Below are 13,138 nucleotides of genomic sequence, written 5' to 3' on the forward strand. Positions count from 1 at the left end.
AAGAGCCTTTGGCTCCTCTAGAGCAGGGGTAGTCAACCTGTGGTCCTCCAGATGTTCATGGACTACAATTCCCATCTGGAGGACCACAGGTTGACTACCCCTGCTCTAGAGACAAATGCTTTGACATTTTTGAGGACTCCTTGAAGGGCAGCCGTCTCTATTGATCTCTTGTAAAAAATCCTTGCTGGTTGTTTTAGTCTTGGTTTCACAATGTGTACTGCTTCTAACTGGGTTAGCAGACTTGGGTCACACTTATCTTGGGGAAAGGAGAATCCACAAATATTTTAAATAAAATAAAGAAGAAAACCCCATTGTCTCTCTGGCCTGCAGCTGAATAAGGTGGAAGAATCCTGAACTGGAAAGGGACTGTTCTGTACCACTACAGGCCGGACAAGCAGGGTGCTATTTTTTTTAACAGCAACAAAAGTTAGCATGGGCACACTGCAAAACTGCTGCAGGCAGGAACTGAGAGCTGATCAAAATCAAGCTTCTGTCCACTGTTGCATTCGAAACCCTTTGCAAATAGTCTGGTAATGAAGTACCAAGTGAGCATCTTTAAACTTTATTGTACAGAACAACCAATAGGCTATTGCATTAATTTGGATTAAAATCAGAACAGGACAACGTCCCTGGAACATTTTTTTTTAACATGAAAACCAAATACACAACTAACTTCTTGTCCAGTAGTGATGCTGACTTATGAGACATCATTATACACGTTAAATATAATAAAAAAAATATTTCCATCAATTTAAGTCATAAGTTTTAATTCTCCATGAAATAAGCATTTCTATAAACATTTTATGTTCAATTCAAAAAATGTAACAAATGCCTTTTTTGCACGTTAGAAAGATATAAAACAATTATGGTTTCCAGACAGATACAGGAATCATCTGAAAAGCTTCCCTGGCCAGTGAAGACTGTGGATCGCTTTTCATGTAAATGTTTTGGACACATTTTATCAGGAATGTCTCCTGCTCCTTGCGCATCCCACTGAAATTACTGAGAGTCACACAAGAAGTGCAATAAGATACCAGAAAGTTCTCTGGCAAGCCCCCAGGTCATTGAAAAGTCTGGGAGGAACTTCCCAGAGAATTGTGCCCCACGTCTGCTAGTTGGCAAAAGAGAACGCAGAAAATCCTCTCCTTTAGTTTCAATGTTATGAAATAACTTACGGAATTCTTAAAGTGAAGGCAGCATTGAAGGAGACACAATTTTACGGCATGTTCTCATTTAGTAGCTTCACAAGAATGTTAAAAAATATATTAACTGCGGTCCCGCTCGTAGATGTGGCTTGAGACCCAAGCCTTGAAAGAGTAGACGCATGGTTACAGAGTTAAATGTCAGATGGCAGCCTCTTGAGATGGAGCGGAGACACCAGTCCCTGGTCTGGCATCGGGATGGTGGGCTTCTTTGTGACAGTACCAGCTGGTCCCCCCCCCCTTCTCTTTTCCTCTAACGGGAGGGAAGAAACCCTCTGTTTAAACAAGGTAAAAATAATCCCAAGTAATTTTTACCGACCTACTAAACGCTTAGTTCTGAATTATGGGTTACCCATCTTTTAACACCTAGGCGTACAAAATAACATGTCAAAGATGAAGGTGTCAGGGAATGTGGCTTTGGGCAAGGCAGTTAGGAAAGAAATATTCCACTTAAAAACAGGATTCTTTAAATAACTTCCCTTGAGAAAGGGCAACGTCAGAACAAATGAAAAACACCGAAGGAGTATGTTTCAAGAGTGGCTCTCTGCCTTGCCCCCCTTCTCTCCCCCCATGGGGTTCCTTGGGAGGAAATCTTTAGGGGGCTGCAGCTGCTTTGTTCATTGTGCTCTTGTGCTTGGAATCCGACTCCAGCTATGTGCTCCCCTCTTTGGGTGAGGACGGCATCGGAGGCGGAGGGGGCTGTGGCTGCTGGGCCAGGGGTGGCTGGGTGCCAGTTGCCGTTTTGATAGAGTTCAGGGTTTTGCTAAACCAGGAGTTTTTGGCCGCCTGGATTTCGCTCATTAGGGCTCCTCTCTGGTGCTCCAGTTCCTAAGCAGGGAGAAGAGGTCAACAGTGAGCAAAGAACTAGTCCATCAAATAAAGCGGCGGAAACTTCGGAGTAATTTATATCCGTGCCAGTTACATTGCTTCATGAACCTAGCTAACTTTAGTAAGATGTGCTTCTTTAGAACTCTGCATAACTGAATTATTATTTCTTATCTATTGTGTGTTGTGTGTAGTTGGAGCCAGGAGATCCGAGGATTGCCCATCAGCCAGGCAAGGGATATTTGGAGAGTGGTTTGCCATTTTCTGTTTCCACATCATGACCCCTAGTATTCTCTGGAGGAACTACCATGCAAATCTATGTAAATCCTTGGAGGTCTCCTGTCCACATACTATACTACTACTACTACTTAATTAAGCTTATATCCCACCATTTTCCAAAGACTCGCAGTGGCTTACAACATAACACACATACACACCAAAACTCCATATAAAACCCATTAGACCCAGGGCCCGAAGACCCCCTACAACCACAAAGACTGGCGACCGAAAAATTCCCTATCCCCCGAGCAGACCTCCCTAGAGATGGGGTGTAGATGTAATACAACTAAGCCTGAGGAGAGGCTATTGTGTCCCTAGCACTGGCCTCAACCAAAGACCTGGCAAACTCCATTTTGCAGGCCCTACAGAACTGTGACAGCTCCATCAGGGCCCTCAGCTCTCCTGGGAGCTTGTTCCATCAGGCTGGGCCCTGGTCGAGGCCAGGCACACTTCCTTAGGATCAGGGACCTCCAAGAGATTTGTGCTGTCAGAGCAAAGGGCTCTGCAGGGGGCATAAGCAGGCGAGCAGTCCCTCAGATAGGCAGGGCCCAAGCCCCAAATGGCCTTAAAGGTTAAAACCAAAACCTTGAATTTGATCCGAGCCATGACTGGCTATTAATGCAGCTGCCTCAGCATAGGCTGGATATGGGTCCTCCAAGGTGTCTGAGGACTCTTGCAGCTCCATATTGCACCAGCTGGAGTATCCAGATCAAGGACAAGGGTAGGCCAGTGTAGAGTGAATTACAAAAACCAGTTCTGGAGGTGACCGTCACATGGATCACTATGGCTAGATGTTTGGGAGACAGGTAGGGCGCTATTAGCCAAGCCTGGCAAAGATGGAAAAATGCCTGGTGGGCTACTCCTGTGATCTGGGCCTCCACAGATAAAAAGGCATCCAGAATCACACCCAGATCCCTTGCCAAGGACGAGATGTTAAGCTGTACCCCAGCCAAGGTGGGCAAGCTCGCTTCCTGTCCTGTCGCCTTTCTGCCCAGCCACAGGAGAGGTTGAGTTTCAGGTGGCTCTGCTCTAACCATCCAGCAACGGCTTGCAAACATCTGGCAAATTTAACGGGGGGGGGGAGGTCTGGGTGGACATCCATGAGAAGACAGAGCTGGGTGTCATCCGCATACTGGTGACAACCAGCTGTACTAGAGGGCACATAAAGATGTTAAATAGTGTGGGAGAAAGAACCATGCCCTGAGGGACTCCACAGGGGAGTCGATAAGGGTGAGATAATTCCTCACTCACCGCAACCCTCTGTGTCCGGTTCTGGAGGAAGGAGCGCAGTCCCTGAGGGGCTGTTCCCTGAATTCTGGCCCCGGTGAGGCGGTGAGCCAATGACTCATGGTCAACCAGCCAGGGTCAGCTCTGCTTAGCTTCCAAGATCTGATGGGACTGGTCTTGTCTGGGCTATCCTAGGTACTGCTGAAATATTTTTCAGACTTCAAGGTACCAGGAAGTGATGTCCGCTGGCCACGCCTCCCTGCTACATACCCTGGAAGGGGAGGAGCCTCAGGTGGCAAAAGTTTAAATGGCAGGGGCCCCTCCCCTTCCCAACCCCTCCAAGCCCATCACCGGCCACTTTGGGAGGAGGTGGGTCAAAAGTGCCCAACCTTTTTCTTTCTCCTTACTCAGAGCTGGAAACGGCAGGCACGGGATGAGAGGGCTCTCTCCAGCTGCCATTTTGAAAACCACCATGCCGTGGTACCATTGAGAGAGTCTTTGCATACACTACCACAGTACGGTGGTTGGGAAATCCTGCAATATAATACTGGTTTTACGCTCTTGCTGCATGTCAGGTGGTTTAATCTTCATGCTTTCTCTGCCGACAGCTGATGCAAACCCACTATGATACCAGCCAGTTATAAATTACTTGGTGACTGCAGTGAAGCTTCAGCTGGTGTTACAGTTCAGGTGGGACCACAGACAGGCCCTTGCAGGTAAAGAGAGGCCCTGCAACCAGGATTTTCAGTGATTGTCTGTGAGCTGATTCCTGGCCTGAAAAATGAACCACGCCTGAAACGATCCAGGGTTTGGCGTTGCATATGAAAAGAATTAGTGGTTCAATCTCCAGCTAAGACGCCTGCTCATCAATAATAATCTCTGTAACAATTCTAACCAGGAAGCCAGACCCTTAAAAATATGAAGCATCTTGCAAAACCTTGCCCTCCACCTTCTTATAGTATCAGCGGAAAGCAGCCCATGTGCTGGGGTGTACGAGGAGCTTCTCCCTACTGCAAATAGGCATGTGTTATCCAAAATTCAGTGGTTCATTGCCTTGTTACAGGATGCCACAAAAGGAGGTCACATTGAGTGGCAGCCATTTGTCTCCCCGGTGCAACAAACCGAGGAATGCAGAGGTTGCACCTCTTCTACAACACTCTCGGCTTATTAAGAGAGATCGCGTCACCTGTATTTTGCATTTGGCCTCCACAAGTTGTAGCTTGGTCTGTGCCAGGTCCAGCTCCATCTCCCTCAGCTGTTTGTTAAGGGCGTCCTTTTCATCATCCGTTTCCATCCCTTGGCTTTCTCTGGGCAAGGCAGTCACTTTCAGCGTCCCTTCCTTGCTGAAGATTTCACTGCAGTGTTTGCAGGCCATCACCTTGCCCTGAAATAGATTCAGTTGTTGTATGTGAGAACAACAGCATCAGCTAAACTAGTAGTGGCAAAACTGTGGTGCTCCAGATGCCCATGGACTACAACTACCATGAGCCCCTGATGGTGCTGGCAGTGGACACCTGGAGAGCTACCGTTTGACCACCCCTGAGCTAAGCCGATAGCAAAGTCACTGAGCGGATGGAGTCAGCCTTTCCCACGTGAGTCTGCTTTTCCTGTATCAGCCATATCCAAGACGGCACAGTGACATCATCTGGAAATACTTTTGTATTCAGAGACTAAAAGGTAAAGGTATCCCCTGTGCAAGCACCGGTCATGTCTGACCCTTGGGGTGACGCCCTCTAGCATTTTCATAGCAGACTCAATACGGGGTGGTTTGCCAGTGCCTTCCCCAGTCATTACTGTTTACCCCCCAGCAAGCTGGGTACTCATTTTACTGACCTCGGAAGGATGGAAGGCTGAGTCAACCTTGAGCCGGCTGCTGGGATTGAACTCCCAGCCTCATGGGTAGAGCTTTCAGACTGCATGTCTGCTGCCTTACCACTCTGAGCCACAAGAGGCTCTTATTCAGAGACTACTGCATGTCAATTCTCAGGGCCGTTCCGCATTCGTCCAAAATAGCACAATGGTTACTAATTGAAATTGCTACAGTTTTGTCGTTATGCACAACGTCGTTGACAATCTGCAACACTCCTGAAACCGATCCGCAAAAAGCGCTTCGTTGTAGCGCTTTCAGGGAAATCCCAAAAAGTGGATTCACCCTCCGGAAAGCGCTACACTCCTGCAACCAATCTGCAACACTAGCGGGAAAGTTCTGTGCGTTACCATTGTTGCGGTTTCTGCAAACTCCCTCCCCCTGGCTCTCTCCTCTGATCTTCCGGCGAAGCAATCGCCATTGTTTTTTCTCCGAGCGAGCGGAGATCAACGCACCGGCGAGCCTTCGTTTACCCAGTGAGGCTTCCCCGGCTGCAGTCCCTCTGTTTAAAGTCACCAAGCACAAGCATCACAGAGGCCCGTTTGCTGGTTTATTTTCACTTTATTTTTCACACTGTTTTCGGCCGAAAATCGCGCCCATGGGGGGGGATTTTTTTTTTCCACTCAGGGGGAGCATGGCAACGATGAAACGGCAGCTCAAACATCACCTGCTAGCTGGATGGGTCTCTCCGTTGCAACGAATCAACGCATATTCGTTGCAATGGGTGTGTGTGTGTTTTTTTTTAAACCTTCCTTAAAGGGAAAGGGGCTGTTTGGGAGCATGATAACGGCCGCCTATTGGCTGCTTGACGGCCAGGGGCGGGACACAGCTCAGCAATAGCGCTTCCTTTCTAGCGATTTTTGCCGAGACTGGAACCCTGTGGGAAACGATAGAAACGCAACTGGATTCCACTACAAAGGCAGGTGTGCATAATGACGGATTCCGCGATTTTTCGTTCAGCAAACAATTTGCAACATGGATCCCGGTGCGGAATGGCCCTCAGTAACCTCTTTAATGAAGAGCAATAGAACACACGGCATTCTCTTGCCATACTTCCTAAGTTTCTGCAATAGCATCTTCACACAGTGTCATGTTACTCCATTAGAGGACAAGCTATTGCTTGAATCAACATTTAAGGTATGTTAAAATCAAATATTATTTATGTATTTATTTATACCCCGCCCTTCCCTGGAGGCTCATGGGAGCAGGGTAAAGCTTAGTACATTTGTGTTTTTCCATCCTGCCCTCCTGACAAGGTGACCTGTAATTTTGAGTTTTGTTAAGATAAATTTGCCTCAAATGCACATAATTTGAATAGAAAGATCACACATTTTGGGGGGAGAGGAACGACTTGGTTGCTTTTTAGTCCAGAGACAGAAGTAATAGAAGTGCTGTTGTTTTTTATACTCTGCTTTTCACTACCTGAAGCAGCTTACAAACCCCCTTTCCCTTCCTGTTCCCATGCCAGATACCCCTGTGAGGCAGGTAGAGCTCTGAGAACCATCAGATACCGCACAGCCTCCCCACCACCAGAAAGCACCGCAGTAGGCTGACTACACACTCTGTGCCTGCTGCTCTCCCTGGTGACCCCACCACTGAGACCAACAGGGAAGGTTCCCTGCCCCTTGCAAGAAGGCACTGCTGCACTTCCTGACACTCCCCTGCCTCTGCACTGCCTTGTAGGCCAAAGACAGAGTGAGTATTTGAAAAATGCTGGGAATTTGGAAACTGCAGCTTCCACTTTCTTGAGAATTAGACAGGACTTCAACATTTTAATCTATGAGGCAATATGGACGGTGTTTACTATTACAGCATTAAAGAAAATATCATGGGGAAATATAAGGGGACGTTCAGCCTTTAGGATATGAGTGTACCATTTAAAACAGGTGCAACTTTACAAAACTTTGCAGGACTGTGACCAGTCCCACTTGCATCTCTACGATTGTAAAAGGTAGAGAAGATCTACAGTGGAAAGCCTGAATATCCCAGTGTAAAGAATATGATTACCATGGTGGTATGTTGAAGAGGCTGCCACTGGCCCTTGCCTCTGTCATGGTATGCTACAGGAAAGAGCTCCTGAATGTCATCTCTCAGATAAAGAAGCTCAAGCACTTCCTGTATGGCACTTCAAAGGAGGGTGCCGTCAGGGGTTGGTGATGAAGCTCTTATCTTCACCACCCAGCTTGTCACAGGACAATAGTCAACAACATTTGACTATTCTATGTTAGGGACATCTGTTCTTACCTTCACAACCTCGAGCTCCTCTTTACTGGCAGTCTGCTGTTTCTCCAGCCTGCTACTCAGTTGGGAACAAATCTAGGAAGAAATACCGAGGTATACTTACAATAATGTTTGCTTTTCAAAGAAAAGGGAATCTATACTAAAAGGCACCAACATTTCAGCTGCCTGCATTCTACTATAAAGCCTCTATTCCGTCAACAGTAATTTGCTGTCAGATGATTTAGGAATACATGCAAGGCTGATAATTAAACTCTACAAATTAGCACGGAGGATCTGCATCTTTAATGGAGCGAAGGATGTGACAAACAAATTATAATTGGCTAACAGCCAACAGACATGAGTAATGGGGAAACATGCCTTTTACTGGGCTGTGCTGGGAGGTAGCTAAGAATTTTATCCTCAGAAATCAAACGATTGCAATTTGTAAAGTGGCTTGTAAGAAACATGAATGCCCAAGACAAGGTTAAACATACTGGAAGGTCAACCAAAAGTTAAAAAAAAACAAATCAAGAAACGTTACTTGTTTATATTCTGCAATAATGGCAGTGGTCTTCTTTATTTCAGATTCTGCCTTCTCCAGCTGTTTTCTGAAGATTTCTTTCAGCTACACATAGAACGAGAGAAGGCATTAACACCAAGGGTGGACAAATGTCTCAGTGATTAAGCAAGTAATCCTTCTCTTGAACACACCCTTCATCATCTACAATAAAGCTACTGTTGTACATCATGAATCCCCACTTCTGAGGAAATCTTTGCAAGAAATCTTAATTCCTAGGTCAAGCCTGAACATTTTTGAGGGTGTAACGATTTCTCGCTCAGGTAATACTGTAATTATGTCCTCCAGATTGTGATATACGGTGCAGTATTTTCCACCCACTGATGGTAATCCTGGCACAGAATGGTCTTCAGTGGGATTCTACCACAGTAGAAAAAAAATCTGGAATTCCTTTTGCCAAACAGGCTCTCCCCGCCCCCCTCCCCCAAGCTCTACCTTTTGTTCTCTAGGACTTGGGATGGCCTGCACCAGACCTCCCCCATTTTAACAGGATGGGGTAACATGATGTTCTTATGATTCCAGCTAAGAGTATGAAAGCAAGCAAAGCACCTTTCATGGTTCTCAAAAGTCACAGAGCATGCAGGGAATGAAAACCCAGGAAGGCCATAATCCCCTTTACTGCCATATCCCCATTGAGAAGTAGACTTTTGGGAGTACATGAATGTAGATCTGCTGATCCAAGCTTGCTACCTTCCTGTTTTGAGGTTGCAGGTGCAGAATTAGCACCATTGCACCATTATTTATTCCCCTTTTATGTAATCAAAATGAGAGGTAAGACTTTGCATTTCCCCTTCTTTTTAAGTGACTATGTGTGCAATAGCAATTCTAATCACAAAGTATGGAACTGCGTGTTGGGGCTGCAGGAGAAGCTCCACAGTTTAAGACACTCTTGTCTGTTTGTTTTTGGAATAAAAGTGATCTTGCGCATGAACCTTTTCTGCAGGGAACTGGGTCTGGCTTCATATTCTTCTGACAAAGCACAGAAACCAGCCTTGAGCACACGTTCGACTCAGCCATGTCCAAACGGCAGTTCCTCTCATTAAACGAGCCACAATCCACTAGGGACTTCTCCAGGGGAAGCCTCATTGCGCTAAATGTAACTTGCAAAAAGCATTTCTATATATTCTCAATGGACCACCAGTATCTTTCCAGCATGCAAACACCCAAAAGCTGCCGCTTGAGCTGGCCACACCTTCTTTGTAGCTGACGGCCCTTTGATGTGAAACTGTCCAGCAATTTGATGCATGTTTGGCTACCGTTTTGTTTTTCCCACTGAGTGTTTTGCATGCGGATTCCTGAGATCCCTCACACACACTGAGGAGGAGTTCTACCTGGGCTGTTTCTTCTTCCTGTTTCCTTTTCTCCTCTTCAGTCTCCACCAGCTTCTGCTTTGTCAGTAGCAATTCCTTGTTCAAAACATCCGCCTTGTCTTCAGCCTGAGAATTCAAAGAAGGGCTCAGCTTTACAAGAATGACACTTAGGTATGCACCGATGAGCAGATGCCCATGGCTTCATCTCGTTTAGAATCTAATCCCTCCCCACTCCTTGGCATTTGGTCCAAAAGGTCTTCCATAGCAGCCTGGGAACGTCACCAGAACTCTTAAGAGTGGAGAAGGAATGCCCCATTGCTTGCCTCACCCCCTGCCTTTCCTTTACCCACTTTCTCATTCCAGTAGTATGGAGATAGCAGGCTCTAGTGGACTCTTAAGGCTAGTTGTCTGAGTGCCTGGATCAAGACACAGAGCCCAGAAGTACATATCACAAGGAGAGCAGAAATGAGTCAATTACTTGACTTTTCACTTCCTGAAGGAGTCTCAAAGTGGCTTAGAATTGCTTTCCCTTCCTTTCTCCACAACAGACACCTTGTGAGTTAGGGGCTGAGAGAACAGCTGTAAGAGAACTGTGACTGGGCCAAGGTCACACAGCTAGTTGTTTGTGGAGGAGGGGAAAATCATATCCAGTTCTCCAGATCAGAGGCCACCCACCGCTCTTTAACCACTATATCACGCTGTCTTAAGGAGTCATGTCTGAGTTTTTGAGCTGTTTTTCTAACAACTTGGGGACTTATATGCTTTCAACAACCGTCAAAACTCTTAGAAAAGGATCTTTGTGCTAGAAGTGAGTTTTACTCTAACTTGGTCACACTGCTCATTGGAAGTCCACTGGAATGGGTTTGATCCGATGAGCAGTCTGAGGATGTGATGATCCTGTTTTGATTGATAACGCCCAATCTCATTGTGTTTTGCTGTCATCCACAGTGATCCAATGAGTTCAACCATAGTCTGGAGCCATCATTTTCAAGAAGGGGGGCAGGCTCCCTTAACGATGTGTGGAAAGCTGCAGCCAGGTGTATGTTTGTGTGTGGGGACAGCTGACCCTTTGCAGCCCAGTTCATCTATCAATAATGGACATCAAGCATCAGGATGTGCTTTTGTGAAAAGAAACACTGAACCAGGGGACCGAATTCCCACCTCATCAGCTGTAGTTAAATAGCTCCACACTGGAAAAATCATACAGGTGCCATTTGTATTGATGAAACATGCAGAAGGATAACTGGGAAACTAGTTTTTTTTTTTGAGGTTCTTTCTTTGCAGACTTGGTACAGCATAGCTCTACTCCCTTTCTTTGTCAGAGATGTCATTCCTCTGAGCTTCATGCAAGTCTCACAGATACCAAGGAAGTTGACAAATGTGACTTGTTACTGCAGAGTTAAAACATTTCTGGACTTGACTAAAGACTCCTGGCAACATGCCCTTATACTGATAACCACCGACCTTTTCTTTTATTTGGGGGCAAGGAAGTTCATGGAATTCCCTTCCGATAAAAAACAGTTAATGGGGATCCAACACGCATCACAACTGAATGTACAGAAGCATATGATTTTCTTCTAGAGTAGCAGAATGGGCACAGAGCGGCACACACGAGAATGTTATTTGACTTGCTGGGAACAGTGATAATGGTGTGCATGTTTTCCTGTAGGCACAAAGCACTGTTCATACATCATTAATTTTTACAAGGACCATAGAAGGTAGAAAACCTGTTATTGTGTGGCGAGATGCCTGCAGCCCAAAAGAACTTCTTCTAATATACTTCAAAACACAGCTCTGGAGAACTTCGGAAAATTCTCTCTGGCAAAAATGCTGTTCAAATTTATATTCCGACCCTGGCTTGCAAAGCTCAAAATTGCTTGCAAAATTATATTCCGGTCCTTGTTGCTAACGTTTTGCAATCAATCAGCAATTAAATGGGGGGTAATTATAGTATGTTTGCAGTGGCACCCAGATAGCACAGGGACATTCTGTGTGCAATTATAACCGACTCCCTCCCCTGCATCCCGCCCAGCAGCTCACAGATGCCAAAAGTTTGGGGACCAGAATTATTGCTTGAATTCTGCTCTCCGGCTGCACAGGGATTCGGCTGACACTCGGTTGCGGAGAAAGGCTTTTTAAAGTTCACCTGATCCAAGTCGTTTCGCAGAGCGATTTTGCTTGTTACAAGTTCGTGCGCGAGATCGTCGTTCTCTTGCTCAAGCCGCATGCTGGCTTCCTGAAGCCTGCGGTTCTCCTTCTGCAAGGGGGGGGGGGGGAGAAGCCACAAAAAGAAAAAAAAATCCGGAAGTTAACCAACACTGAGCAAGATGGAGCAAGAAGTGAAATGTATTCGGTTGCGCAAAACTCAGAAGAGAGTGAGTGATACGAGAAGGACAAGATTGCTGCTTTAAGCTGCTTCAAGAGCGAATTAAGCCGGCAGTTTCTCATCTGACCTGTCCTGTTAAGGTGGAAGGAAAATGCGTCCCTTCTTTAAGTGTACCTTAGAAATTAGTGGTTCCTCCAACGCTGTGCTACTGGTGGTTATTTAAGTGCAAGGTTCAAGGAACAACACAGTGATTGTTAAGGTTTCCTTGCAGAAGAGAAAAGAAAAACTCTCTTCTGATGAAAATCATTATCAGAAGAAGGGCTGAGGATAAAACGTGGCATGCAGGCTACGGTGTTGAGGCGGCGATGATGACAGAACTTTAATCTGGCTCTACTCATCCCATGCCTTTCAAACATCCCAGTATTTATTAACTCCTCGTTTCAAATTAATCGAATGAGCCAGAACGATTTGCACGTATTCTTTTAGCATCTTCCAAAATTGATATGTATGCCCATGAAATCTGTTTGGGGGGGGGGGGGGGGGAGAGATGGAACAGCAGCTTGTTTCTGGACATTCTTGTATGTCCACTGAAGCACAGTCCACAAGAAAGGGAACACACTGGATAGATGCTCCAGCTGAAAGTGCCTATAAAATGCTATTTTGTGCTTAATATTTTTGCCTGTTTGTTTTAATTGTATTTTGCTTGTTTAAATTATACTTGGGTACATCTGGAAGCTGCTCTGGATCCCTATTGTGGAGCAAAGCAGATTAATGAATGTCCTAAATAAACAGCAGGAAAAAGAATTAAGATGTTACTCTGAGGGGTGGACTGGAGGAGCTACATAAATATACACTGTTGTCTGTCCTGCCTGGGGAGATGTACCTACATGGCAAAGCAGAATTATGTCTGGTCTTACCCACATGGCAGCCATTTTCGCTGCCCCTGTCCCCTCAGCAGCCATCTCTTCCCACTGCCACAGGGGGAGGGGGTGTTCTCTGAATCCCCAATTTTCAGTTTTAAAAAAATCGCCATCCCCTTTCATTGCAGTGATAACAGAGGAAAGGAATAGCTCTACAATGAATGGTTTTTTTTAGATGACCTTTTAGCAAGTTTTTTTTTAAACAAATGCTAGAAATTCAGGAAAAAACTGACAGGAAGAATTATTTCCCTCATACGGAAACTTTCTTTAAACATTCAAATCCAGATGTCAAATATATGAAACTCTCCTAATTTTATATATATAAGGATTACCTCCAGTTTGCACCAACAGCTTTGCCACAGTCTTAATGCTGAAATTATGACTG

General features: G+C 45.6%; 1 protein-coding gene across 7 annotated transcripts in view; it reads right to left on the reverse strand.

The window, feature by feature from the left end:
- Nucleotides 1–546: 546 nt before the first annotated feature.
- RABGAP1L (RAB GTPase activating protein 1 like) overlaps nucleotides 547–13,138 on the reverse strand; it is a 218,735-nt gene continuing 206,143 nt past the window's right edge. For all 7 annotated transcript variants that reach the window (XM_077332520.1, XM_077332521.1, XM_077332518.1 and 4 more), the window contains 6 exons: nucleotides 11,654–11,764; nucleotides 9,529–9,633; nucleotides 8,162–8,245; nucleotides 7,645–7,716; nucleotides 4,720–4,917; nucleotides 547–2,030 (listed from right to left, as the gene is read on the reverse strand). In XM_077332520.1, the coding sequence (XP_077188635.1) occupies nucleotides 1,854–2,030; nucleotides 4,720–4,917; nucleotides 7,645–7,716; nucleotides 8,162–8,245; nucleotides 9,529–9,633; nucleotides 11,654–11,764 (747 nt within the window). In that variant the 3' untranslated portion in view covers nucleotides 547–1,853. The remainder of the gene's footprint in view (nucleotides 2,031–4,719; nucleotides 4,918–7,644; nucleotides 7,717–8,161; nucleotides 8,246–9,528; nucleotides 9,634–11,653; nucleotides 11,765–13,138) is intronic.

This window comes from Paroedura picta, chromosome 4, assembly GCF_049243985.1.
Source record: "Paroedura picta isolate Pp20150507F chromosome 4, Ppicta_v3.0, whole genome shotgun sequence".
Classification (NCBI taxonomy): domain Eukaryota; kingdom Metazoa; phylum Chordata; class Lepidosauria; order Squamata; family Gekkonidae; genus Paroedura; species Paroedura picta.